At 40.3% G+C, this 26,925-nt stretch overlaps 1 protein-coding gene across 2 annotated transcripts; it reads right to left on the bottom strand.

The window, feature by feature from the left end:
• Window positions 1-2,981: 2,981 nt before the first annotated feature.
• Window positions 2,982-26,283, bottom strand: YTHDF1 (YTH N6-methyladenosine RNA binding protein 1). 2 transcript variants are annotated; one of them, XM_042463313.1, is made up of 6 exons: window positions 25,599-26,283; window positions 21,929-21,953; window positions 19,027-19,106; window positions 9,770-11,293; window positions 9,528-9,571; window positions 2,982-4,642 (listed from the first exon to the last, which is right to left on the bottom strand). In XM_042463313.1, coding segments are annotated over exons 1-6 (1,701 nt in total). In that variant the 5' UTR covers window positions 25,626-26,283; the 3' UTR covers window positions 2,982-4,641. The 2 variants fall into 2 exon arrangements, with proteins under 2 accessions (XP_042319247.1, XP_042319248.1); XM_042463314.1 differs by lacking the exon at window positions 9,528-9,571.
• Window positions 26,284-26,925: the final 642 nt, after the last annotated feature.

The following is a 26,925-nucleotide window of genomic DNA, read 5'->3' as shown; positions in this document are numbered from 1 at the left end:
AAGGTGAAGACATTCTGCAACTGGGGTACCCTCGCTAAGACATTTTCCTCCCATGTATATTAATGGACAATTACGGAAAAATAGGACAACTGAAATCTTCACCTAAATTCATTGAACGGTTAAGGAAGAGTTCCCAGGGAGATCTGCACTGGCCATGGGACAATACAGACTTTTAGCTTCGCAAATGGACAATCCATATTTTATTTAGCATACTTATTTAAATCCAGGCCTTCTCCCAGCACATAATTCAACTCACGCTAGATTTTCATATATGAAGAGATGGGGAGTTAAAGAATTATTACACTGTGCTCTACAGCCAATGTGGTGTAGTGATTTGAATGTTGGATTATGGCTCTGAAAGATCACAATTTCAATCGCCACTCAGTCATGAGCGACTATGGGCAAGTCATACTCTCTTAACCAAGAGGAAGGCAATGGCACACCCCAACTGAATAATGGTTGCTAATAAAACCCTAGGACAGGGAGACAGGCTCTGCTATATAAACCCACAGAATAATTTTGGTCAATTCACACACTTTTAGCTTCAGAGGAGAGTAAAGGGAACCCCCCTGAAGAAATCTTGCCTAGAAAACCCCATGATAGATTCCGCCTTAGGGTCACCATAAGTTGGAAATGACTTGAAGGCACACAACAACCACCACCACATTGTCAGGAATGACTTGACAACACACAATATACACACTGGTGCTCTAAAAGGAGCAAGAGAGAAAGGGATATGTCTGAAAAAGATCATGGGAGGTCTTGGAACCAAATATCTTCCTTTCTGTGTATACAATTCCACTGCCCCAAAAGGCATAAACTACAACAGCCTTATGGATAGCATAGTTTATTTCCTCCCCCTGGGAATTTTAGGAACATTTGGAAACCATGCCTTATGAGAGACTTAGGGAGCTGGGTATGTTTGGCCTGGAGAGGAAACAGTTAAGAGGTGATATGATAGCCCTGTTTAAGTATTGGAAGGGGTGTCATATTGAGGATGGAGCAAAATTGTTTTCTGATGCTCCAGAGAACAGGACATGGAAAAATGGATGCAAACTCCAGGAAAAGAGATTTCACCTAACATTCAGAAGAATTTCTTAACAGTAAGAGCTGTTCAACAGTGGAATACACTCCCTTGGAGTGTGTTGGTTTCCTTCTTTGAAGGCCTTTAAACAGCGGCTGGTGGCCATCTGTTGGAGGTACTTTGCTTTTAAGTTACTACATGGCAGAGAGTTGGAATGGATGGCCTTTGAAATCTCTTCCAACTCTATGATTCTAAGCATTAGCTGAAAAATCAGTGATCTCCTATCCCAACACAGCCATGGCGACTCCAGAGTTCTAGATGGGCTGGACACACTGGTGTATATTTCTCTTCCTCCTGTGAAGACAGAATTGCTCTGCCCAGTATTAATAGAGGCTGGCAAATATTAATAATTCAACTGAAATCTAAATGGTACAGCTCTGTATTAGGACCCAGCATGGTGTAGTTGTTTTGAGTGTTGGACTGACTCTAGAGACCAGTGTTCAATGTCCAGCTCGATCATGAAATCCACTGACCCTGGGTAAGTCATACTCTCTCAGCCTCAGGGGAAGGCAATGGCAAACCTTCTCTGAACAAATCATGCCAAAAAAAAACCATTGCCTTAGGGTCACCACAAAATGGAAACAACTTGAAGGCACACAACAAAGTTAGGAGCCAGCATGGCACACTGGTTGAAGCACTAGACTATGACTCTGGAGACCACATTTTGAATCCCCACTTGGCCATGGAAACCCACTGGTTGACCTTGAGCAAGTCAGAAAACCCTGAGATAGAGTTGCCTTAGGCTCAACCTAAGTCAGAAATGACTTTGAAGGCACACAACAAATAAGGAATTACGTGCTGCAATAAACACAGCATCTTTAAACAAGGGACTATAATTTCAACAACAGCATCTTTCAACAAAGGACTACTGCTTATGTTGTTGAACTGAAAATTAAAAAACGAAGAGAGGATACATATGGGACTCAGCGATTACCTTTTGGTCTCAAATTATATACCCAATTTTAAAGCAGACACTTATATCAAGTTTTTCCAGTGAACTGAGCGCCTTGCAGCATCTTAAGGACTAATAAACTTTATATTATTATTGTTACACTTTTTTTATATAGCGTTGTAGATTTACACATAAGATTCACACATATGGCATAAGCTTCTGTGGAACTGAGACTGCAATCAATGAAAGCTTACACTAAGTAAAATATGTTGCATTTTTAAGATGCCACAACACTTTTCACAGCTTTTGCTACAGCAGACTAACTTGTCTACTCTTTGAAATCCCCCCTTATGCTCCCCAAGTATTTTCAACATACATAAATACATCTTTCATATGTACAACCCTATTCAATTAGGAGGCGGCTATTTGCTCCAAATAATCAAGACCAGTATAGCCAGCCCTCCATATTCACCAATTCTTTATTGTTGTTGTTAACTGCCCTCGAGTCGATCTCAATTCATGGCGTCCCTATGGATGAGACATCTCCAAGACCCTCTGTCATCCACTACTCTGCTTAATTCTTTATACACAGATTCAATCTTTCATTCATTCATTCCAAAAAGCAAACTCTGATTTTGTCATTTTATTTAAGAGACACCACTTTACTTACTATGTCATTGTATTTAATGGAACATGAACACCCATGGGTTTTGGTATCCACAGGGAGTCCACAAACCAAACCCCAGCTGACAGCAAGGACCCATTTTGCAAGGAAGTAAAAAGAACCTTATGCTCTCCTTGGATAAAGCACCAAGGAAGACATTTGCAACATCTAAAGTACAATTTAAATCATGAATATGATTAAGCCAGTGCCTGTTAAGCCTTCAAAATTGCAAGGCCCTACGATGTTCCTTCCCCAGCATTTGCTCAGTGCAGTGGGGAAAAGTGTGTGCAAACTGGCCCTGGGGCAGAGGGTTAAGGGGAAAAAATGAGATGACATCACACTTGCTAAGTAGGTATTATTTATTAAGGCTTGTATTCTCCTAGAGGAAAAAGTTAATCTGATGCTGTCCCATTACTCCTTACATCAGAAGTAACAGTCCAGAGACAAAGCTATATTTTCTAAATACAAGTCTAAATGATACAGCTTAAACTTTCATTTAAGTTGGAGGTCCTCTTGAGTAAATAGTTTTCAGAAGATATTTGCTTTCTAATATAAGTAAAAGATCCTCTACCATAAACACGTGCAGATTCAGTGTGCTAGAGCAACAGGCATGAGCACCAAGAATTCATGCTAAATTTTGAAACTCCGGTTGGTGGCCAATTCTTCGACAGCTCCCATTCCACAAAAACATGACAGCAAATTCCATTTCTTAGAACAGTTGTTTTTACTCATCCGACAGGAAAAAAATATATATAGACACACACATACTGTCAATTTTAAACATCTGAAGCATAATCCATCATGAGTCTGTACTAAGATTCTATATTAAAGCTCACCATTATCAGTATAAAATTTTAAGTGGCATTTTAAGAGGGTGGGTAAGAAAAAAAAAGGGAACAGAGAAAAACAATGTATTTAATGGGTATTAGAAAACAGAGAAAGTCTTTAAGAAACCACATTGCCCCAATCCCCTACAATGTCAAAACATTATTCCAATCATTAAAAGCTACCCTGCAAAAAAATTGACAGCTGACAGAAAATTTCTAACCATCTAACCTTCTTTTGTTACAGGATGCAATACACAGCATCTTCTTATTAAAGAGCACTGGTTTGCCAAGTATTAAAGAAAATTTAGTTTTAGCCTGTAAGGCACAATCCACTAGGAATGTTTCTCATGCAAGTTACACTGAAAATGCTTCTAAATGAGGCAAATGCACAAATGCCTTTGTGTGATTTTCAAGTGTATTGCTTGCATGCAAAGCTATCCTTGTGAATTATACCTTTCTTAGCTTTCTTGCTACAAGACAGAAAAGTGTAATTTAAATATTTCTGAAAAATAATAAAAAGGTCAGATTAAAAAAGCGAACTATACAAAGTGATCTGAATATGCTGAATTAAGGTTAATGTTTCTGACACAGGTCATTTCTTGAAGCAAGCTTAAGATGACCAAAAGAAATTCAGACAAAAGTGTATTTTATGCTTGCCATGAAGAATCAAGACAATTGTGGGGACGGTGAGACAAGAGGATCTATAGTACATAAATATAAAATTATGGTCAATTTTCAGATTAGAAACATAATTTGTGCTGAAGTTAATAGTCTTTGGGAAATACTAATGTTTTCAGAATATTTAATTCTAGAGGAACATGTTTAACCAAATACTATAAAAAAAACAGGGAACATATTTATTAATGGATTCTACAGCATTTTACATAGAAAAGATACAACTTAATGCATATTCACCTGGGCGCAGAAAAAAACCCAAACAAAACCAAACCAAGAACACACTACAGTGTACTTAAAAAGATGCAAGAATTTCCCCTGCACAAAAAGATATTGGAGCTAAAAGCTTTACAGTCTCTTGATGCCAGAATATAGCACCAGAGCACTTTTAAAAAGATTCAGTTTTTCATAATCAAATTTAATATCAGTTCTAGTATATATATATTTATAGCAAACCATATATATGTTTATTCTTATTGTTTGTTTCGATTCTGACGTTCCTGTAGAGAGAAAATCATAAAATTAGAAGGCAATAAATAAATAAATAAATAAATAATCACAACTTTTAGCTACAAAAAGCATGGCTATCACAACAGATTTAAAAGTATGGGGCACCTAATTGTTGCCATATTTTGGGAGCTGTGTTGCATATATAGAATGAACATTATCATCCCATGTCCTTCCTGTGATAAAACAAGTTTATGCTTTAAGTAACACAACTTTGGTTCTGCTCTCACAACACAAAGGTTGTAAAATGTGTAATTGCTCCATTTAGTAATAAACATATGTGACTCAGCACCCATAAGGACTGAATCAAACTAGGCCACCTGAATAAAGCAGCAGATTTGGTTTACTGGGGAAATTCCCTAGATATGGAGGAAATCAATAGTTTGGAGATTAAAAGACATTGTGTAAACAATGGAAGGTGGATGACAGTATTCTATGCTTAGCTACTTTTAAAACCAATGGAAAGTTGAGGGTATCAACGCTTTAATTTTAACAGATGGGAGAAGAAAATATGACTGCTGCAAATCTTAAAAGATAGGGTTCCCCTAAAATACCTACTACTGAGGTCAAGGGGGGGGGAGCCCTCTTCTGTCTACACAACACAGGAAACTTTCAACAGAGGGTGGGGAGAAAAGGGAATCCTTCCACTTTCTCACTTTACCAGATCACCCCACCGCAAGAACATCCTGGAGGGAAGTGCCCAGTGGGGTCCCACAGGGCTCTGTCCTGGGTCCAGTGCTATTTAACATCTTTATCAATAACTTGGATGACAGAATTGGGGGCATACTTATCAAATTTGCAGATGACACCAAATTAAGAGGAATAACCCCCAGAGGACAAGATCAAAATTCAAAACGACCTGAATAAACTGGAAAGCTGGGCCACAGCTAACAAAATGAATTTCAACCCAGAGAAATGTAAGGTACTGCACTTAGGGCGGAAAAATGAAATGCAGTTATAGGATGGTGGGCACCTGGCTGAACGAGACAACATGTGAAAGGGATCTAGGAGTCCAAGTAGACCACAAGTTGAACATGAGTCAACAGTGTGATGCGGCAGCTAGAAAGGCCAATGCAATTTTAGGCTGCATCAATAAAAGTATAGTGTCTAGATCAAGAGAAATAATAGTGCCACTGTATTCTGCTTTGGTCAGGCCCCACCTGGAATATTGTGTCCAGTTCTGGGCACCACAATTCCAAAACGACATTGAGAAATTGCAGCATGTCCAAAGGAGGGTGACTAAAATGGTGAAGGGTATGGAAACCATGTCTTATGAGGAACAACTTAGGGAACTGGGGATGTTTAGCCTGGAGAAGAGAAGGTTAAGAGGTGATATGATAGCCCTGTTTAAATATTTAAAGGGATGTCATATTGAGGAGGGAGCAAGCTTGTTTTCTGCTGCTCCAGAGACTAGGACCCGGAGCAATGGATGCAAGCTCCAGGAAAAGAGATTCCACCTCAACATTAGGAGGAACTTCCTGAAAGTAAGGGCTGTTCAACAGTGGATCACACTCCAAGAGTGGTTGAGTCTCCCTCCTTGGAGGTCTTTAAGCAGAGGCTGGATGGTCATCTGTCGGGGATGCTTTGATTGAGAGTTCCTGCATGGCAGGGGGTTGGGCTGGATGGCCCTTGTGGTCTCTTCCAACTCTACGATTCTATAGTAATGAAGTGTTCAGGTTCAGGTCTGATTTCCAAACTTTATGGGAAGGCAGTACGAAACTTTATTACTATATGGCAGCAGCAGCAAAGGTTCTCTGAAGTATAGGTGGCACATTCCACACCTTAAAAAAAATCTCCTCTCTACTCCCTCCAGTCCTAAATGTCACAAGGTTCCTGTTGTACAATGAACACAAGTGCTGGTGGCCGGAGATGATACATTACAAAATATTATTGCATCTCACATATTTTCAATTCAGCATTTTCACATTCCTAAATGGACTATTAGAGTATATAGCTCCTTCACATTTACGTGGAAATTCTGGAGCTGTTGTCTAAGCACCTGACCCCTCCAACCCCATCACATGAATGAAACCTGAAGTGAACAAGGTCGGTTGGAGGCTTATTTTACAATCAAATTATACCTCTCCAGAGGTGTAATTCTTTATTTTTGCCATAGAATCATAGAGTTGGAAGGGATCACAAGGGCCATCCAGTCCAACCCCCTGCCATGCAGGAAATCTCAATCAAAGCAACCCCGACAGATGGCCAGCCAGACTCTGCTTAAAGACCTCCAAAGAAGGAAACTCCACAACACTCCAAACAGCCCTTCTTATAAATATATATATGTACGAATGGGTGTGTGTGAGAGTGCACACACAATGTGCCCTGGTAGTTGCCGAGGACTGTAGAAATTGCTGTTTGGGTGCTCATAATTCCCACCACTGTACCCAATGTTCCTTGAGACAGATTTGCTACAGTAGAAAAGATAATCTAACCATTTCACAAAGACATCTTTTTTTAAAACAGTTTAGATTGTTAAACTGATCTGACAACAATATGCCTGGCTGCTGTTTCGTTTTATCATTGTCTAATTGTTTTTAATTCTTGGTTAGCCAGCCAGAGTTATTTGGCTGAGGAGCTGGATAAAAAAAATATACCCCGAAGTCACATGGTGAAAGGAACTTTATACTCCTATTTTATCACTAGTAGTCCCCTCTCCCATAAAATGACACACCACAGTAAGTTTCTTTTGGAATCAAATTCTATAGGGAGTTGAGAGATATGGCACTGGAACAAGTACTTCGGTTCCTAAAGAACAGCTCTGTGGATTCCAACTTATTGTTGTTTTGTTTTAATTGGAAGGAAATCTATTGCAGTCAGTGTGCTGTGAGCCTATACATATCTAAAAAGAGAGAGCGAGAGTTGTGTGTTTGCCCCATGATTAACTGCACTAGGGACTACACTTCCAAGAAAGCACAACTACTTCTGCAACTATTCTTATGCTTGGATAATAGCTCTACAAGATTCAAGCCCAATTCCATAATGTAGGACTATTCTGAAGAAACGTCTGATATTTTTAAGTGAGCCAAAGCACTTCACAGATTCGTTTCAAAAAGCTCTGCTTTCAAAACCAAACTCCTCAGTACATAATAAGGTACCTGCTTGTGTCCATAGTATAGCACTGGATAAGATAATTTGGTTCTATGTTTCTGTGTAAAAATAACAGGCAAGTAAAGTATTGCTGAAGGGATGTCATACTGAAGATGGAGCAAATTTGTTTTCTGCTGCTCCAGAGAACAGAACATAGACCAATGGGTTCAAACTAAGGGAAGAGAGATTCCATCTCAATGTTAGGAAGAACTTCCTAACAGTTAAGAGCAGTTCAACAGTGGAATATGCTGCCTCCAAGTGTGGTGGAGTCTCCTTTGGAGATTTTTAAACAGAGCCTGGATGGCCATCTGTCGGAGGCGTTTTGACTGTATATTCCTGCATGGCAGGGGGTTGGACCTGATTCTACAACGTCAATGCACTTAACTTCTACAAAAACAGTGCAGCTTGGGAAAATACTACATATCTCCTCCGGATAACAGTTACATTTGGGGGGGCAGGGAAGAGTAAAGAAGTCTTTTAGCCTTATATTCTTACTGGCAAACACCACATACCCATGACTCCCCCAGGTTTATCTTCAGCACATGAACCAGATGTTTTGTTGTCCTAGTTTTTAAAACATGAATTATAAACTTGACACAGTCTCCACCTGGTCAAGCAGACTGGTGCAAATGTACAAGATAACTGAAGACACTACCTTTAATACCTGAATAGAATGACAATGTGCCCAGGGCAGATATACATGAAATGACTCACTCCTTTATTCCCATCTCTCTGGCTGGATCTCAGCCTCATGTTATTATATGTATTACCTTCCTATTACTAGTAAAATGAGTTCTGCGATTATTTTGGAAGTAGTTATTTTAATGGATTTTACACTTCAGTTTCATAGTGATGGGTTGCAAGTGTGTTAAAGCAGTAAGGAGTCATTAAAATAAACCTCATTTATTGTACAATTCCACACTTCTGCTCCTGTCCTTATAGCGACTCCCTATTTCCACGCTTGAACATGCGTTTGCATGATAATATCAGACTTCATTGGCCTGAATCCTGCTGGTAACTCCATCTGCAGTAGACCTCCAGAATGAATGAGATTTATGTGTTGACTCCTCATTCAACAATTAATTCAACAGGTCTACTCTAGCTGGGACTATCAAGAAAACTGAGGCCTTAGGACCAAAACACACTGCAGAAATAATCCAGTTTAAGGCTGCTTTAACTGCCCTGGCTCAGTGCTAGAGAATCCTGGGAATTGTAGTTTATTGTGGCACCAGAGCTCTCTGACAGAGAAAACTAAATGTAATACAAAATTACATTTGCAAGAATTGCACTGAGCCAGGATAGTTAGTGGTCTCAAAGTGGATTATTTCTGTAGTTTGTTTTGGAACTTAGTATACCTATGCTCGGTCACACTTTTTTACAAATATATAAATAATTCAAATACCATGTGTATTATAATATTAGATGGAATAGGTGGATATGCTAAAAAGAGATCAACTTTACTAAATAAGGACAAGAGCCAAACAAGTGTAACCAGCTGTCCTATTTGCGTACAGAAGGCTCCTTCAAATGGCAGCCTCAGATGGACTTCTAAATGGCAGCAGAGACAGGGTCTCCCCGAGTGATACAACATACAGTACAATCATCTACCTGTTCTCCCTCCCTTTGTCTGTGAGCTGAAGGACTTCCTGTCCACATAACAGGAGTTGGTGTGTATGGCTTTCACCCATAATTTTTCCAAGCTCTACAGAAGAGAATCTACATCTATTGCAACACATCTATAGTTCCAAGCTAAATTTGAAGGTTGGTATTAATCTGTTTTTCACTTACTAGTAGTCACGTGTATGGGGGTGGTGGTGAAAGATCTCTTCATTCTGGAGGTCACAAAAGAACAACTGAAGTATATCATAAAATCATAGTTGGAAGAGACCACAAGGGCCATCTAGTCCAACCCCCTGCCAGGCAGGAAGTATATGGTATAAACTTGTTAAATCAGAAGCCTCTTTAAAGTCTCCCCACTACCCCGTCTATTCCCTTCAAATTTTTAATAAAACATTCCTAAGCAAACCTACCTTCCGCACCACCTCTTCTTCCTCCTGGCGTTTTTCGTAATGAGAAAAGTCATCGAAGATGGAGGTTGTGTGCTTGTACGTAGCAATAATTTTAAGCACTTGTTTTGCTTTTTCTAAGGGCACCTCCTGAGTGTCACGGGAGTTTGTAACTGGTTTGTTGTCATTGTTCTCCAGCCTGATGTGTCGGAGCTGGTTGTTGGGCACATCTTTCACAAAGATCCACTTAACGTCAAATTTCCCCTTCCATTTGTCCTGAGACCAGACACCAGCACTGGTGCCATAGTCCACTGATGATTTCATTTCTGCAACTCCACAGAAGTGTCCACTCCCATTGACACTGAAGAGTAAGTAGACTGGACCTTTACTATTCATTGAGCGGAAAGCACTGTCCAAACGCTTGTTACCATGTTCTGTACTACACCAAATGGAGTATTTGATAGAACGATGTATATCATCCTCAGAATAGCTCTTTATTATGAACACACGTCCATTTTTAAGGTTCCACTCAAAATCCTTAGGGTTATAACTGTGGGCAGCTTTCAGTTTTTCAAGAACAGGATGGGATTCACCACCTGAGACAGAATTAGGTGGGGCACTGCCAGGTGAATTGCTCTCATTACCAGTTCCGCCACTTTGGCCAAAAGCTGCGTTTCTGTTACGTGGTGCCACCCACCGGTTTTGAGGCGGAGGTGGCTGAGGGTTCTGGTATGGCAGTTGGGTCAATGGAGGTGGCTGTGCGGGAATAGGCTGAATAATTTGTGGTTGTGGAACTGATTGAGGAGAAGGAATTTGCTGGGGAGTTGGGACTTTGGTCACAGGACCTTTATTGTCCCAAGTACCTATGTCCATGTTATGTTTAATAGGTGGTGGAGGCAAAGCCCCTCCAACTACAGGCCCACTTTTTGCTTTCATCTTGGGCTGGGGTTTTGCAGGTTTGCTGGCAATAGCAGCCCAAGAGGTTGGCTTAGATACTGGCAAGTTTATACTTGATCCACCATTGCCAGACAAAGCACCTGTCATCCCAGCACTGTTCACCACTGAACCTACTGTTTTCACAGCAGATGCTGTGACATCTCCACCAATCTTCAGTCCAACCATTCCCTGTTCAATGCTATTCATCCCAGGAGCTTTATTTAATGTATCGTTATGAAATCCTGTTTGGCCATCCACAATGGTACCACCCAAGGAGCTGGGTGGATAACTGTAGCTGCTTCCATAAGCTGAGTTTTGAGTCTGCTGTCCCTGAGACCCACTTGTTCCCCATGCTGAGAAAGGTGGATTTTCAGGGAAAAAATTAAATCTGTGTGGGTAAATGTTGTTCCCCAGTCCACCAGGTTGTCCAAAAACAGCATCATGCATGAAATGATGATCACCGTTACTGAGCTGTCCATAGGTAGTGAGGTATGGGATAGGAGGGTCACCTCCAGTTGACCATGGTGCTTCACTGAGAGAGTAGGGAAAGCTAATAGAATGTGGGTAATAACTGGACAGGTAGGGATCTGTCATTGATGGATAGCTGTTATTCTGTTAAAGATAAGAAAAGAAATTTCAAATTTAGATACTCAAAACTATAGTCAAACCAACAGAGATACTTTAAATAAAATTCAAATGCTCTGTGTTTCTATACTTTAAATGCCTTACTTTTTAAGAGTGTTGCCTGGTTCTCAGGTATTTTAGTCAAAATAAATTAATACAGTTATGTTTCTTATGGTAAATCAATGGTGGGAATGATGCCGCCATCAAGATGTAGCTGGACTGCAATTCCTACCATTCCTCATCATTAGCTATGCTGCTTAGGGCTGCTGGAATCTGTAGTACTTGCTATAGTTCAACAACATGTAAAAAGGTGCATGATTCCTATTCATGTTATACATATTTTATGGTTTAATCATGTGGGATGTAGCATTTTCCATTTTCGGTGGGGTTAGGGGCACAGGATCCCCGTGAAAGTGAAAAAAACACACCTCTCTAGGAATTTCTAGGTCCTTCAGCACAACCCTATGGTCAACTTCTGCCAAAAGTTAACCATAGAATCATGCTAAAGGACCTACAAATGTCTAGAGAAGTGTTTTCTCTAGTAGTCTCAAGATCCTCCAGAGCAACTCTATGGTCAATTTCCAGCAGAATTTATCTGGAGGACCTAGGAATTTCTAGAGGGCATATTAATCAAATCAGCAAATAATCAAACCCACAAATGTGGAGGGTTGAGTACGTATCTAAACTAGTTTAACAGGATGCCAGTGTGATAACATCAGAACTGGATTACATATCCTTCACAGCTTTTAAATGTTCTCAAACAGTACACTAGCAATATGCACTTACTTTGCAAAAATCTCAATAAATCCAAGACTGGTAGATTCTTTCCAACAAAAAGATTAACACTACTGTGCAAACCATAAAAACTAAAATTACAACCACAGTGCAAACTTCATCAACAAACAACGCCGGTGTTTGCTGCGCGAAGGAGCTGCAGCGGACAAACCGTGAGGCTCTTCCGCGCAGCAAAAAGAAACCGCAAAATGCGGCTTCTTTTTGCAGTGCCATTATGATGCCACAAAGCGCCATTGGTGCACTTGCGGCATCATAATGGTGCTGAGATGTGCGGACGCTAAGTGTTCGCTACATCAAAATGGTGACGCCCATGTAGAATAGGCACCGCCATTTTGTACGTGCTCGGCACATACTAGGGTTAGGGGCGTCCGGAAAGGACGCCCCTTCCTAACCCTAGTACGTGCCGAGCACGTACTTTTTGGCGGTGTGGAACCCAACTCAGTCTTAGAGGAAGGCAAGGACAAACCCTGCTTTGAACTAATTCTGCCAAGAAAACCTCATGGCCTGAATGACAAACAAGATTTTAGTTGTTTTGTTTAAGAATGTGTATGAATGTAAAACAAGATCCTAAAAGTTCATTAAGAATATCAACGTGAATGTAAAAGTTTTAATTTAATATAACACCTTTCCTGTCAACCGTAATTCCCCTGATTAACAGATGGCAAGTATTATCAATTATCACAGGCATTTATTCACTTCTTGTTCTGGGGTTAGTTACATGCTACACATGCCACACTATGAAAGCTGTAGCCTCAGTGGTGCAGGAATTATGTATCATTGAAAATGTTGTAAATAGTTGTATGTTATATTTGTTGTTACATTGTCTATGAATTTGATATCATTAGTATGGTGTATATGTAAAAATGTTTAAATTTTGTATCATAGCAAGGATGTAGCTGAAGAAAATTCTCCCAGATGAAACAGAGACTAGAATTTCCCAGGGTCTTGTCCTATTATTCCCCATCCTTGATTTATGCACATCACTCATCTTCCACATGGGACATCCAGCAAGCAGGAATTTAGAGCTTTAAAATACGGGGAAACTAATGACTTTTTAAGAATTTTCAGAGTCCCTAAGACAGCTTCATAATTGGACATTGCTGCTGGGCACCTCCCACAGACTTGCTGCAAGTTGGATTCTATTACTGTGCACTATGTGGTTTAAAAATACATTGGTTATTGATGTTGTCTAAAATATGCCCTCTCATATAATCTTGCTAACTGCTCATGTTAAATTATACCTTTCATACCTGTCAATATTGCATACCTGTTTTTTGTTTTGATAGTGTCCAGGTTAACAGCGGGTAAGGTAGTTTTTCTGTTTTAGCAGAAAATGTCCCCTTTCCCCTCTATAATCTTGCAAAAATATGTCTATTTTTAATTATTTCCAGGGCTTTTGACCCAAAATGTGGTTATTCTCATGCTCATTAGACTTCCTGAGTTGGAAGGTGCTGCAAGGGCCATCTAGTACAACCCTCTGTCATGCAAGGATAAACAACAAAAGCACTTGACAAAGATGGCCATCCAACATCTATTTGAAGACCTTCAAAGAAGAGTCCATCACTCTCACATTAATTTCATTAGCATTCTTTATGCACATCGGTTCAGCCTGTTTGCCCAGAATTCTATTGCCATATTTATCTATTTTGCCATCCATTCTGATCACCTTCTACCATTCAGAGATTACATTTCACCTTTGGTTTGATCCAGTGAGGCCTTTCACTTGACTTTCTCTAAATACGGCTCATCCTATGCTTCAACTTTCTCTTAGCTGTCTGTACCCAAATCATGGTGATCTTCTATATCATGTGTGCAATACCACATTAGCTTCATCTCTATTTTTAATCCCTATCTTTTCCATAGCTCATTTTCTCAAAAATTATTTCCACCCTTCTGGATTTATTTTATTTATTAATTATTGTTTTTTGCACAATACAACCAATTCAAATTAATCCCAAACCAGAGCATATTAGTCCAGATCACATCTAAATTACTTCAGACCAAGTCATCATCCAGACTTCAAAAGTGCCATAAGACATCCAATGAGTCATCAAAACATTTTCAAACATCATACAGCCCTCCATATCCATGGATTTTTTATCTACAGATTCAAGCATCCACAGCTTGAAAATATTTTTTAAAAATATAAATTCCAAAAAGCACATCTTGATTTTGCCATTTTATATAAGAGACACCATGTATTTAATGGGATGTGAGAATCCATGGATTTTGGTATCAATGGGGAGTCCTGGAATCAAACACCAGCCGATATCAAGGGCCCACTGTACTGTATATGGAAAATATCAAAATGGAAATGAAAATGGGAGTGGGATTTTAATCTTTGAGGGTGCTAACTGTCTATTTTAGGCAAGAATCTCATAAGCAATTTCCAATCGCAGCATTTGATAAACATATGGTGACAAATATATATGCAGTTACCTTCCCCCTCTATGTTCTTTTGCTAGTTCTCCATTAGCAACAAAAACATTAGTGGAAAATGCTTTATTTACTGTAGCTTGTGCTGCTTCATCACAGTAGTCCCTTCAGTCTTTCTTTCTAACCCAGTTCCACCCTTTCTATTCTTTATATTTGCTGTAAAGACTGAGTTTCTATGTTAGTCTCAGTACCATTTCAGCAATAGTTTTATTAGATAGCAAAGACTTCGCTCATCCCTGCCTCCCATTTTGAGATGTTCAGGGCAGGTTTTATTTCCATCTGCTTTGTTGCAAGTGTTTGTCATCTTTATCTTTTCCTCTAGTGCCTGCAACTGTGTGCCAGTAATGTATAAAACATGTCTTACTGCACAAACACACAATACAATAGAGCAAAATTATTTGTAATCTTAAAAATATATATATAGCAGAAGATCCCTCAACCTATCTGTAACTAGGCAAGGCTAATTCCCTCTGAGGGGATATTTCCAAATTAAAAAATTATATGAAAAAAGTAAAAATCTACAGTCATTCAGAATTCCAACCAAAGGAGACACAAATAATCAATTTTCAAATGTTGATACAAATTCATATCAGATTTGATCAGATTCAAAGTCAAGTTAAAGTAAACTATGGTTAAATTAAAGTCATGAAATCAGTCCTGAACCAAGGAGGCCCTGCACAAACCTAACTGTTATCCATATGTTCTTCTCCTCATTCTGGAATGTGATCCCATTTCAATCTGCAACCCTTCAATTGTTTCTGTACTGCAAAAACTACTTACAGCACTTGAGAAGGAGTAAGAAGTACTCACAGTGGTTTTTCAAAATTACTTGAATATATTCAGAAAAAAAGTATTTTATTCAATGCCACTGGGGGGAAAGGCAAAAGACAAGAATAAATGATTCACAGGAAACAGTGATTCCTACTACCAGGAGGCATTCCCTTTACACCATCCAGAAAGTATTGCAATGATAAGTGATTTAAAGTACCTGGTGTTCAGTCCCAAGTGTTTCTCATCTTAGAAATCCAATATAATTTCACAACCTATCACCGTCTTATACCTCATAACCTAACATTTCCACATAAAGCCTTAGCAAATAAAAGTAGTTCACCAGTGGTAACCATAAAATTATTTTGCTTGGCTTGCTCATCATATGCTTATATTATATCATGCTATATAGCAAAACATAATCTAGCATAATGGCAAAGGGCTCTTGAGAGGAAGACTGAAGCTTGGTTTCAACCATCATCTCCTTAACTTTTAGATTTTTTAAAAAAGGTAATGCTGCTTTTTTTGAAGGGGGAACAAAAACCAGACTTGCAGTTCAGCTTTTTAATCTGGTTATTTATTTAGGATTTCTGACATTCTATAGTCGGATATCTACAAACATTAAAATGGTTTCTGCTCCCAAATGTTGCAAGCCCAAAAGTAGAGGCATGGTGTGTATGTGTGTGTATGCACTTAAAGACGTGTTGAGTGAGGATCCAGATTATGATCTTTTGTCAAAAATGTACAGCTGAATCATGGCAATCCAACTTTGAGATAGCTTGCCAATTCTAATAATAAACTTCACTCACATTGACTTAGTACAAAATAAACAGTGTTTTCTGCTGAAAAAAGTAGCCAGGTTGTTTGTAGCGGGCATTGTCTCATCAGTTTTTGGTAGAAATCTAATATACATCACATGGAAGGAGTGTGTCACATTGAATCGGTTGCAGAGTTCTAGAATTGGTGTCAGTATGACTCACTTTCTTCCAAACTATCTTTTCCTGAGCTAGTGGCACAGGTCAATTTACAGTGAGAAATCGAGGGAGGCACAGCAAAGAAATGATTCAAATTATGGCATTAATAATATATGAATGCTTACACTGAGATGTATCAGAACCTGTCTTCCAAGAGGACTATAGAATCACTTGAATTTAAAATAAAGCAATACAAATCTTTGGGTAGTGTGCTAAAATTGGACATGGGATTTGTTTAGCATTATGCTGTTATTGCTACTCTCGGGGATTTTGACCTGTTTACTAATGAATTTCAACAGGCCATCAAGAATTAAAACAATTTTCAGCAATAGAGTAGTTACTTTCACAAATACTATCAGGGCTAGCCTGAAGAAAGAGGCTCCTCCCTCCATAACTGTCATTTTTCAGCCTGTGAGGGAGTGAATAGGCTGGCCCAGCTCCATCAGGGCTAGCCTGAAGAAGTACCCTCCCTCCAGTCTAACTGCCTTGGTCCAGGCCTCAGAGGGAGAGAAGAACTGCTGGACCTGATCCCCCCCCCCCAATTCCCTTCTCCTTTTGTGTCGTGTCTTTTAGATTGTAAGCCTGAGGGCAGGGAACCATCTATTATCCGCTCTGCTGTAAGCCGCCCGGATTCCCAGTGATTGGGCAGCATATAAAGAAATCCTATTATTATTATTACTATTATTATTAGTAGTAGTAGTACTATCTTAAAAACAAAGAGAAGCAAAGGACATGAAAGCAGCCTAATCTAATATAATGTAATGAAACAAGATCCTTCATACCCTACCATAAGAGACTCCTGTACTCCTCAGGTTACACTGCAACACTAACAGAAAAAAAAGCTCAGACCAGGATACCTCCAAGATATTTCAAAGAATAAGTATGTTCAGCTAACAGCAATCAGTCACATGTTACTAAGATAAAATCCTCCAAAATCACAATCAAGTTATCCGAAGAAAAATTATGTTTGAGGCCCATAAAAGCACACTCTTTCTTGAAAGTAAGTAAGACAGGTACTTTAAAAAGAAACAGCTGAATTCCAGAAGCCACTGGTAGAAAACATTCCCATCTCATCCATCTCTATTGCCTCAAGACCCACAACATATCACAAGGCAGTAACTGAAGGAAGAACACAAGCTAGTATTTGAACCACATGATAGCCCTCCTCCACTTTTTAGTGAGGCCAAACCCTGTGTGACTATTCAACTGAAAACTGTACTACAAAAGGAGTGAAGTTATTGTTCATCTAACTAAATTCAGTTACAAGTTTGGGAGAAAAAATTAAAAGTGACTAGTTATTTCAAACTAGTACACAGCTACAAATAGCAGCTGTTCCAAGCTTTGTTCAGATGAAACCATGGGAAACCGTTCTGAGTGTCAGGTTATACTTTATCATGAAGATGAAAGTCTGCAATAAGTCATCTGAGGCACAGATCTAACATGCTGTACTGGATCAAAGCAGATGGGCCTGGGTGAATTCAATCTAGGTTAAAATTGTAGCATGTCTATGAAGCATCAAATTAGTCTACAGATACAACTATAGTCTAATTCAGCATGAACAAGAAAAGTTGTCTCAACATTTTCAGTTATTCTTGAGTCACTTATTCCTCCCATAGCTTGCCTAACCCAAAATGTATGAAAATGTTCACCTTCATAAAGATAGTATGTGACTTATAAAAAAACCATAAGTGATTGAGGAGGCTACATGTACTGTGGAGGAAAAATAGCCTATCACTTTCCCTGCTACATAGTATTCCTCCAAGGTTACTTAAGAGCTGAAGGATAAAACATACAGGCTCCAGCATTTCAGGGGCATTTAAAACGGGGAATTAACGCCATGATAAATGGAGAGAACAACTTTCATACAAAGTTGATTCTTTCATATGTTCCTATTAAAGACCTGTGCAATGTCCTGAGTATATGGAGCAATAGAAACATAGATCTATGGGGTCACTGCACATTTTTTAAATGCAACAACAGTATCACTACTGATTAGAATGTGGGAGAAAGAAGACTTGTTGAGGGAGTAGACATTTTATTTGCATAAAGTGGAAGATGAAAAGATTTTGTCAACACAAAACGTATGGCAGGAATGTCCAGCAGAGCCAGGAGGAGGGCTGTTGTTTTTGGTTTTACAAACAACTGCTTGCATGGAGTGACCACAATGTCCACGAAGTCATGAATAGGCTATGAATACACATTATGAAGTAGACTGTAACAACCTGAAAAGGAGCATCAGAAACTTTACATACAACATTTATGTAAAATGTTTTTCATATGAGTAGTGAGACATTTGCTGAGAAATGTCCCCAAGAAGTTACTGTTCAGGTTTTCCCCAGCTCTTCTTCCCTCACTAGTTAGCTTTGATAGTGGGATGAGCTGCAAAATGATGTACTCTTCTTTTCAACAACTCACAACTAAGAGATTCTACTAAAATGGGAAATGTCTTTTAATAACAGTTTCAGGACCTCACTCTTATCCAACATTTTAAGACCTTATCCGCTTTAAATGAAACGGGAAAAATAGCTTAATTATTTTGGAAACAATCATACAAAAACAACTACACCCTAAACTCATGTTTAAGAGATACTGTTCTATTAAACCAGGGGTTAGCTGTTTGTGGTAATCAGATAAATCAGATGCAGTGCTACACCAGTATAAATTTTCTGTAATCCTTTGACATTTCCTTTTGAAACAAATACTTGCACCTTCAAAATTTGAAATCACTTGTCAGCAGCATTGACTAACCTGATTTGACTGTCCAGAAAGGTAAGGCTCAAAATCATTGTCATGAACAGTATCCTTCTGATGAAGAGAACCATTTTGCACTGAAAGAAAGAACTGCAATTATAAGAATGTACGTTCTGAAGTTTCAATAAAGAATGATTTCCTAAAGCATAGTGACAGTATATGTAAATAAAGCAGCCTTTATCCTATGGCATTGTCAATTCAGAGAAGGCAAAGGAGTCAGATTTCAACATGATGAAAAAACTTCCACAGGAACTCTAGATGCCATTGTTGTTTAGAAACTAGCATGAATGACAGTTATTGAGCAGTTTGCAAGCAGGTTTTTCAACATCCTGCAATACAGCTTTTGCAAGAATAGGGCAAATACTCTTATAATATAATATACTAACATACACTTCTCCTGTGAAGGAAAACCAGAGGGCTTAGTAGGCAAGAGCAGAAATCTGAGAGGCCCCAAGTCAGCAAGGCATGCCAGGAAGGAGTCAATAAAAAGCTGGCTGAGTGGTCTTTAAAGTTCACGCCTTGGAATCCTTGTATGTAAAATGGAGATGCTGCATTTCCTTATTTGTGTTATCTTAGATTAGTCAAGATTAGGATATGTTCAACATTAATACTTGGTAAGTAATGACTACTCATGCAACATTCAACTTTTCAGGCTGTGTTCTAGGGAAATACTGGGACTCCTATGAATATTCTTACATACAGTGGTACCTCGGGATACGAAATACCCAGGTTACGAAATTTTTGGGATACGAAAAAATCCCATAGGGAATTATTGTTTCGGGTTACGAATGTTTTTTCGGGTTACGAAAAAACTTTTGGTGCTTTTTTCGGCTTTTTCGCACGGAATCGCGGCTTTTCCCCATTAGCGCCTATGGCAATTCGGCTTACGAAGGCTTTTCGGGTTACGAAAGCGGCCGCGGAACGAATTAATTTCGTAACCCGAGGCACCACTATTGCTTAATGAGAACTACTGACACAGACAAATGTTCCTGAAAGCTATATTACCAATCAAAACAGATTTGCCTTTTCAACATTAAATTTAGAGGAGTACAAGGTATGTTAAGGTGCATTTTCAATATATAAAAGGAGACACCGAGTCTCAGCTGTCTCCAAGTGAACTAAGGTCCCAAACACTGCAGCAATAATCCAGTTTCAGATTGCTTTAACTGCCCTGGCTCAGTGCTAGGGAATCCTAGAAACTGTAGTTTATTGTGGCACCAGAGTTCTCTGATGGAGAAGGCTCAATGGCCCACAAAACTACAGTTCCCAGAATCCCCCAGCATTGAGCCAGGGCAGTTAAAACAGTCTCAAACTGGATTATTTCTGCAGTGTGTTTTGGATCTAAGTGGACCACCTAGAACACTATGGACTATGTGCAGTGGACCCAGTCAGAGCACCAAAGTCACTGATAATGATCAACGTACACATATACACACAAACATCCCATAGGCAGATATCAATCTTACATGTACAGAAAGAAGCAGAAAGGCATCTTTCTAGCTATACCAAATGGAAAATAAGTTTTTATGGAACTACAAACATGTATTTGAAACAAATCAGATGCAAGTCAGTATTTGAAATAAGTAAGCCTAAAGTAGCAACTGAGTTTCAATGGCTGATTGTAACATTGTAACAAGAGGCATTCACACTTGGATTTGGTTTTTTCTTACATGTAAAATTTTAAAGCTAGTTGAGTGCCTTGCCACAGATTACGCAAAGCAAAAAAAAACCCCAAACATTTAATATGAAGCATTAAAAGCATAGTATGAATATTCCAAGCCCTATAAATGGGCATTTTCAGAACATTAGTGAGTCTAGTTAGCCCAAAGCCACAAAGACCTAGAGTGGTCTTAAACAAGCAGATCTGTGCTGAACTGAGCCCAGAGACACAATATACTAGAGAACACTGAATGCCATGACTGAATTAGGTTTCTTGTGGAAAGGTTTTCTGTAGTACAGAAACTAGGGATTAAATTTACCTACAAAATTAAAATTATAAGTATCATATTATGAAGAAAACCAACATAAGATGGTCAAAAATGTACAACTGCTTGATAAGACATAAAGTATGTTACTCACAACTTTTTACTGTTTAATACACAGCTAAAGCAACTGTTGCTATTTTATATGAATGTTTCTTGCACTCATAGAACTAAGTGTTTCAAAAACAGTTTAAGTGGGAAAACAGCAACTGATGTGTCAACTTCCATGGCCTATAATTCCATTACTATCAGTGATGCTTGGGTGAAAAAAGAGGAAGTGACCTAACTGCAATAGAAAATTATCATAATCTTAGAAATTTGCTTTTTAAAAATTCTTCCTATATATTTAAGATGAAAACAAACCTCTTACAAACAAGCACTTATGTTTTGTCTTTAACATAAAGATCAATACTTGCACAGAAGTGGAGAAAAACTTGTTTGACTATTTTTTGTTTTGCATTGTAAATTATGTTGTAATCCCTTGGCAAGGGTATATGCTCTGAAATGTAAGGTAGAAAGCTATTAAATAAAACAATTTAAGACTGCAGTCCTATTCAGGCATCAGCTAAAAACCTAGAACTGCACCTTTCTTAACCTAGCACCTTCCAGATATTTTGGAATACAATTTTCCTCACCACTACTTCTTCAAGCTGATGGAAACTGTACTTCAGTATCTGGAGAGTACGTTTTTGGTGGAAGAGTTTCTATACTCAACTCAGATGAAATCTGAGTTGACACACAGAACTCAGCTGCTACTTAGCAGTAAAACCCATTGACCACTAGCAACATTTACTGCTGCCTAAACATGAGATTTTGTTGCACATAACCCCCCAACCTATTTTATAAGCATAATTAGGTACGTATTCAGTCTACATCTAAGTTCAGAACAATCTGTCTGGGATTAGAATCTTCCTTACCTTTATTATCCTGTCCTTTCGGTCTCTGTCATGTTACAGCCCATAGTAAGATAAAGAAAAAAAGAAGAGATAATACACTTGGTGTGTCTTCAGATTAAAGTAAAACATCAATCTAGTAACATGAATCGAATTTATATGTACTATGATTTATAAGATAAAATGCTTAATAGCAATGTGATCTTTATTAACAGATGAGATACTCCATTTAAAAGTTAAATTCTCTTAATTTCCAGTCAAAACCTTTGTTTTCTGACCTTAAAATTCTTTGCATATGTAACCTCTTCTCTGTCTCATGTATGATTTGAATGTATTTGTGGTTAATGTCAGCAAGAAATGGGAATGCCATCCTCAAGAGAAGTCTCAGGAACTCTCAAGGAATTAGAACAAAAATAGTCTAAAGAAAAAGAAAGTAATGCATGCCAGGGACTGAGCACTACTGTTGTTGTTTTTTTAAAGAGCAAACCCCTGCTGGCTGACTGTCAGGAAGAAACACAGACTAAGTAGTGTGTAGGGACAAAGACAGAAAACCAAAGAGACATAAAGCAGGACAGAAAGACCTGGATTCTTAACTATATACATTATTTGCATGCATACTGAACATAATATTGAAATCAAAGCATGAATTCCCAGATGAAAACAACAAAGAAAAGAGTGGACAACTCTCAGAAAGAAATAGAAGCTTTACAGTGTAACTGATAGAATGCGGGGAAATTTAGGTGTTAGGGCAGACAGATGAAAAGGGACACCAACTTCTTAGCTGTAAAGCTGTAAGCACAAAGTTCAAAAGAAGATATATTTCTCAAACTGCATCAAGATTAATTGAGACAAATATTAAATTCTTGTGAACCCTCGACACACAGCTGAGATGTAGCCTAGGACACAACATGGTACAGTACAAACCGAGCGGAGAGAAGTAAGCACTGTCTGGGAAGGAAAGTTTAAGTTTCTTAAGGAAAGACATCCACGCTAGGAATATTTATGGGGAATTGATGTAGCACTGCAACTTTGAAAGTTTGCAACATGTATTTTGTTGCACTTTGGTTGGTCCGATAAAGGTATCACTGTTTTGTGGATTTTTGATGTTTTTGTACATTGCATCTAAGGCTAACAGGCCCTGGATCCCAATTTCATCTGAGCCATTATCACAATCTTAGGCAAGCCCCCGCCTCTCAACCTCAGACCCTGCAAGGATAGCTTTACTTGGCTGCCTTTACAGATTTATTGTAAGATGTTAATACACTGCAGAATTAGTTTTTTGTGGAGAAGATGCCAGCCACAGATGCAGGCTAAATGTCAGGAATAAACACTTCTAGAATATGGCCACATAGCTGGGGGGAAAAACCCCAAAACTATGGACCTGACACTACAGAAATGTCAAGCAGTATTACTAATGGGAGGGAAGCCTGAGTCTCCAAAAAGCAAAGGCAACAAGAACACTAGAAGTATAAATTTCTTCCACTGAAAGGGGCCCTGTAGAGCACGCATTTCAAAGAAAGAGGAAATATCCAAGACTCCCTCCTCCTCCTGTCTCTTTCCCTAGAAATGAATACCAAAAGGGCAAAATTTTACTGACTGAAATGCAAATGGAGTGAAATCTAGAGAGCAACAAATGGATTACACAAAAAGGCAGCTTGACTGAAAAGCCTGTGAAAGAGGGGCTGGGTAGAAGAGAGGAAAAGGGGATAGAAAAGTTATCAAGTCAGGATGCAGGGTGCAATCTTCAAGTAAGGCAGAAAGAAGAAATCCATGCAAAGTTAGCACAGCATGGAAAGGCCTGGCCCAGCAAAGAAACCACCAGGAATTGAAGCTCAATGATGTGATCCCTGCATTCCACCACTTGGGTGGTGGAGACAGTGAAGAAAGGCAACACAAGTGCAGAAACATAACAATAACCCCATGCTCTGTTCTTCAAAGGAGATCCACACAAACTATTTACACTTTACACAAGTTGTCCCACCCAAAACACCCACTCAGCAAAACCACCACCAAATTAAGGGCTCTCTGATGAGCAGGAAAAGACGGGCCCAGGAGAGGCACAAGTGGCTGGCCCCAAACATCCCTGAGTCAGGTGTGTTTGCAGCAAGATGTGTTTCCCCGAGACATGTGTTCAAAAGCAAAATGTATTTGCAGTAAGATGTGCTTGCTGCTGAGAAACATGCCTAGGATGTTTAGCCTGGAGAAGAGAAGGTTAAGAGGTGATATGATACCCCTGTTTAAATACTTGAAGGGATGTCATATTGAGGAGGGAGCAAGCTTGCTTTCTGCTGCTCCAGACACTAAGACCCAGAGCAATGGATGCAAGCTCCAGGAAAAGAGATTCCACCTCAACATTAGGAGGGACTTCCTGACAGTAAGGGCTGTTCGACAGTGGAACACACTTCCATGGTGTGTAGTGGAATCTCCTTCCTTCAAGGTCTTTAAACAGAGGCTGGAGTGCCATCTTTTGGGGATGCTTTGATTGAGAGTTCCTGCATGGCAGGTGGTTGGACTGGATGGGACTTGTGGTCTCTTCCAACTCTACGATTCTGATTCTATGATATAAAGGGCTCTCGGATGAGCTTGGAAAGAGGCTCCTAGGAGAGGCACAAGTTGTTGGCCTTGTGTCTCTGAGGTGTGTGCTCCAAAGCCTGAACCATTTGCAGTAAGATGTACTTGCAGCTGAAAAACACACCTGTACAGAAACATAACAATAACCCCATCTCCTGTTCTTCAAACCAGACCCATGCAATTGTTTCAGAAAACCGGTTCAACACAAGCCCTCCCACCCAAAACACACACTCAACAAAGCCACCCCCAAAACAAGGGCTCTCTGATGAGCCTGGAAAGAGACTTCCAGGAGAGACACAAGTTGCTTGTCTCCTGTCTCTGAGGTGCGTGCTCCAAAGTCTGATGCATTTGCAGTAAGCTGTGCTTGCAGCTGAGAAAGCTGCCTGTACAGAAACAAATAACCCCATCTCCCATTCTTAACACAAGTCCTTAGACTTAAAACACACGCTCAGCAAAGTCACCACCTATTCAAGGGTCCTCCGACAAACTGGGAAAGAAGTGCCCAGGAGGATCACCAAGTTGTTGGCCCTTAATGCCACAGAGTTGCGTCCTCCAAAATCAGATGTGTCTGGAATACGATGTGCTTGGAGTCAGATATGTTTGCAGTTAGATGTGGTTGGCCCTTAACGCCACCAAGGTGCCTGCTCCAAAGTCAAGTGTGTTTGGAGTCAGATGTGTTTGCAACAGCTGAGAAAAAGCTCCCTCTCCGTCGTCGGTGTACAGCATATTAAGACGAAGAAGGAGCAGTGGGCCCAGCCAAACTCCAAACTGGGCCTGGCGGGCAAACAAAGGCCTGCAAGAAGAAACGCAAGAAAACCACTAAGCCATATGGGAATCAGGAAGAGAGAAGAGGCCTCCATTAAGAAACAGCAGCAGCAGCAGCAGCAGCCTGGGTGGCAAAGGAAGAGATCTTGTGGAGGGCTGGGAAGAGGAAGAAGAAATGCAAAGAAGGGGGGTTGGGTGGGAGAGAGAGAAAGAGAAGATGAAGAAGAAGAAGAAGGGGACGGGGCTTAAATAGCAAATGGAGAGGAGGAGGAGGAGGAGGAGGAGAGGGAACACTCTCTCTGCCTGCCTGCCTGCTTCTTTCTTTCCTTCCTTCCCCCTCCAACCTTGATCCACTTACCTGGGGGTCAACGCTGGTGGCAGACATCTCTCATGCGCCCTAAAATGGGGGGCAGAAGGGAGGAGGAGGAGGAGGAAAGGGGGGAGGGGGGTGGAAAAGGGGGCGAGGCCAAGGAGGGAGGTGGAGAAGCGAGAGGTGGGAGGGCTCCTGGGTGGGTGGCTTTGAGGGTGGGCTCCCCCCTCCTGTCTTTGGTTTCTCCCAAAAGGAGGGAGAGTGTCTGGAGGTAAAAGGAAGGAAGGAACCAAGTAAAGCAGAGGGGAGAGAGTTACGGATTGGCGCATGCGCAGAGGAGACTGTAAAGAAGGGGGCTCTCGGGTCAAGAGGGGGAAGGGGGGGGGAGGAAGAGGGAAAGGGCCTCGCGCACGCGCAGTGGGTGGCTCGTCTTGCGCGGGCGCAGTAGTTCTCTTTCCTTCTCTCACATCGCTCGCCTCACCAAGCGAAGGAAAAAGGAGGGGAAAACGTTTTTTCCCGTTTTGTGGGATTATAATCCTTTTTTTTCCGCCGCTTCCTTTTTAAATTTCTCCCTGTTTGGAAACGGAGACAAAAACGCTACAGACTGTTGTGTTTTTTTCCAGCTCGAGGAGGCTTCCCGAGCTCCAATGGCGGCCAAGAGGAGCGGGCGGCGGTGACGTCAGCGCCTCCGCCGCGCAAAGCACGCCGGGAGGGGAAAGAAAAAACCCTCCTCCTTCTCCCAGACGCACATCTATAGGCGAAGGACCCACCCGCCGCGCATGCGCAGTGCGTGCCTTCATGAGCGACGGAGGCCGTTAGGCGGGGAGGGATAATATAGCCACGCCCCTTTGAGAACAACGGCGGTTTTGAGGCCCCGCCCACAAGGGGCCTTCGTTCGTTGGAGGGATGAGTGACAGGCAGGAGGCGGGGCTTCTTAACAACCCTGAGGAGAAGCTACGAGGCAGATCTCTACATTGTAGAAATACAGTGATGGCTCTTAAGAGCCCTCTTCACTGTCAGGACGTTCCTCCTGATGTTGAGGTGCAATCTCTATTCCTGCATCCATTGTTCCGGGTCCTGTTCTCTGGAGCAGCAGAAAACAAGCTTGCTCCCTCCTCAATATGACATCCTTTCAAATATTTAAACAGGGCTATCATATCACCTCTTAACCTTCTTTTCTCCAGGCTAAACATCCCCAGCTCCCTAAGTCGTTCCTCATAGGGCATGGTTCCCAGACCCTTCACCATTTTAGTCGCCCTCCTTTGGACACACTCCAGTTTCTCAATGTCCTTTTTGAATTGTGGCGCCCAGAACTGGACACAATATTCCAGGTGGGGCCTGACCAGAGCAGAAAATAGTGGCACTATTACTTCCC

Source organism: Sceloporus undulatus, chromosome 4, assembly GCF_019175285.1.
Source record: "Sceloporus undulatus isolate JIND9_A2432 ecotype Alabama chromosome 4, SceUnd_v1.1, whole genome shotgun sequence".
In the NCBI taxonomy this organism is placed as follows: domain Eukaryota; kingdom Metazoa; phylum Chordata; class Lepidosauria; order Squamata; family Phrynosomatidae; genus Sceloporus; species Sceloporus undulatus.
Note: the sequence above shows the minus strand (reverse complement) of the source record. Positions and strands in the feature narration are given on the sequence as shown.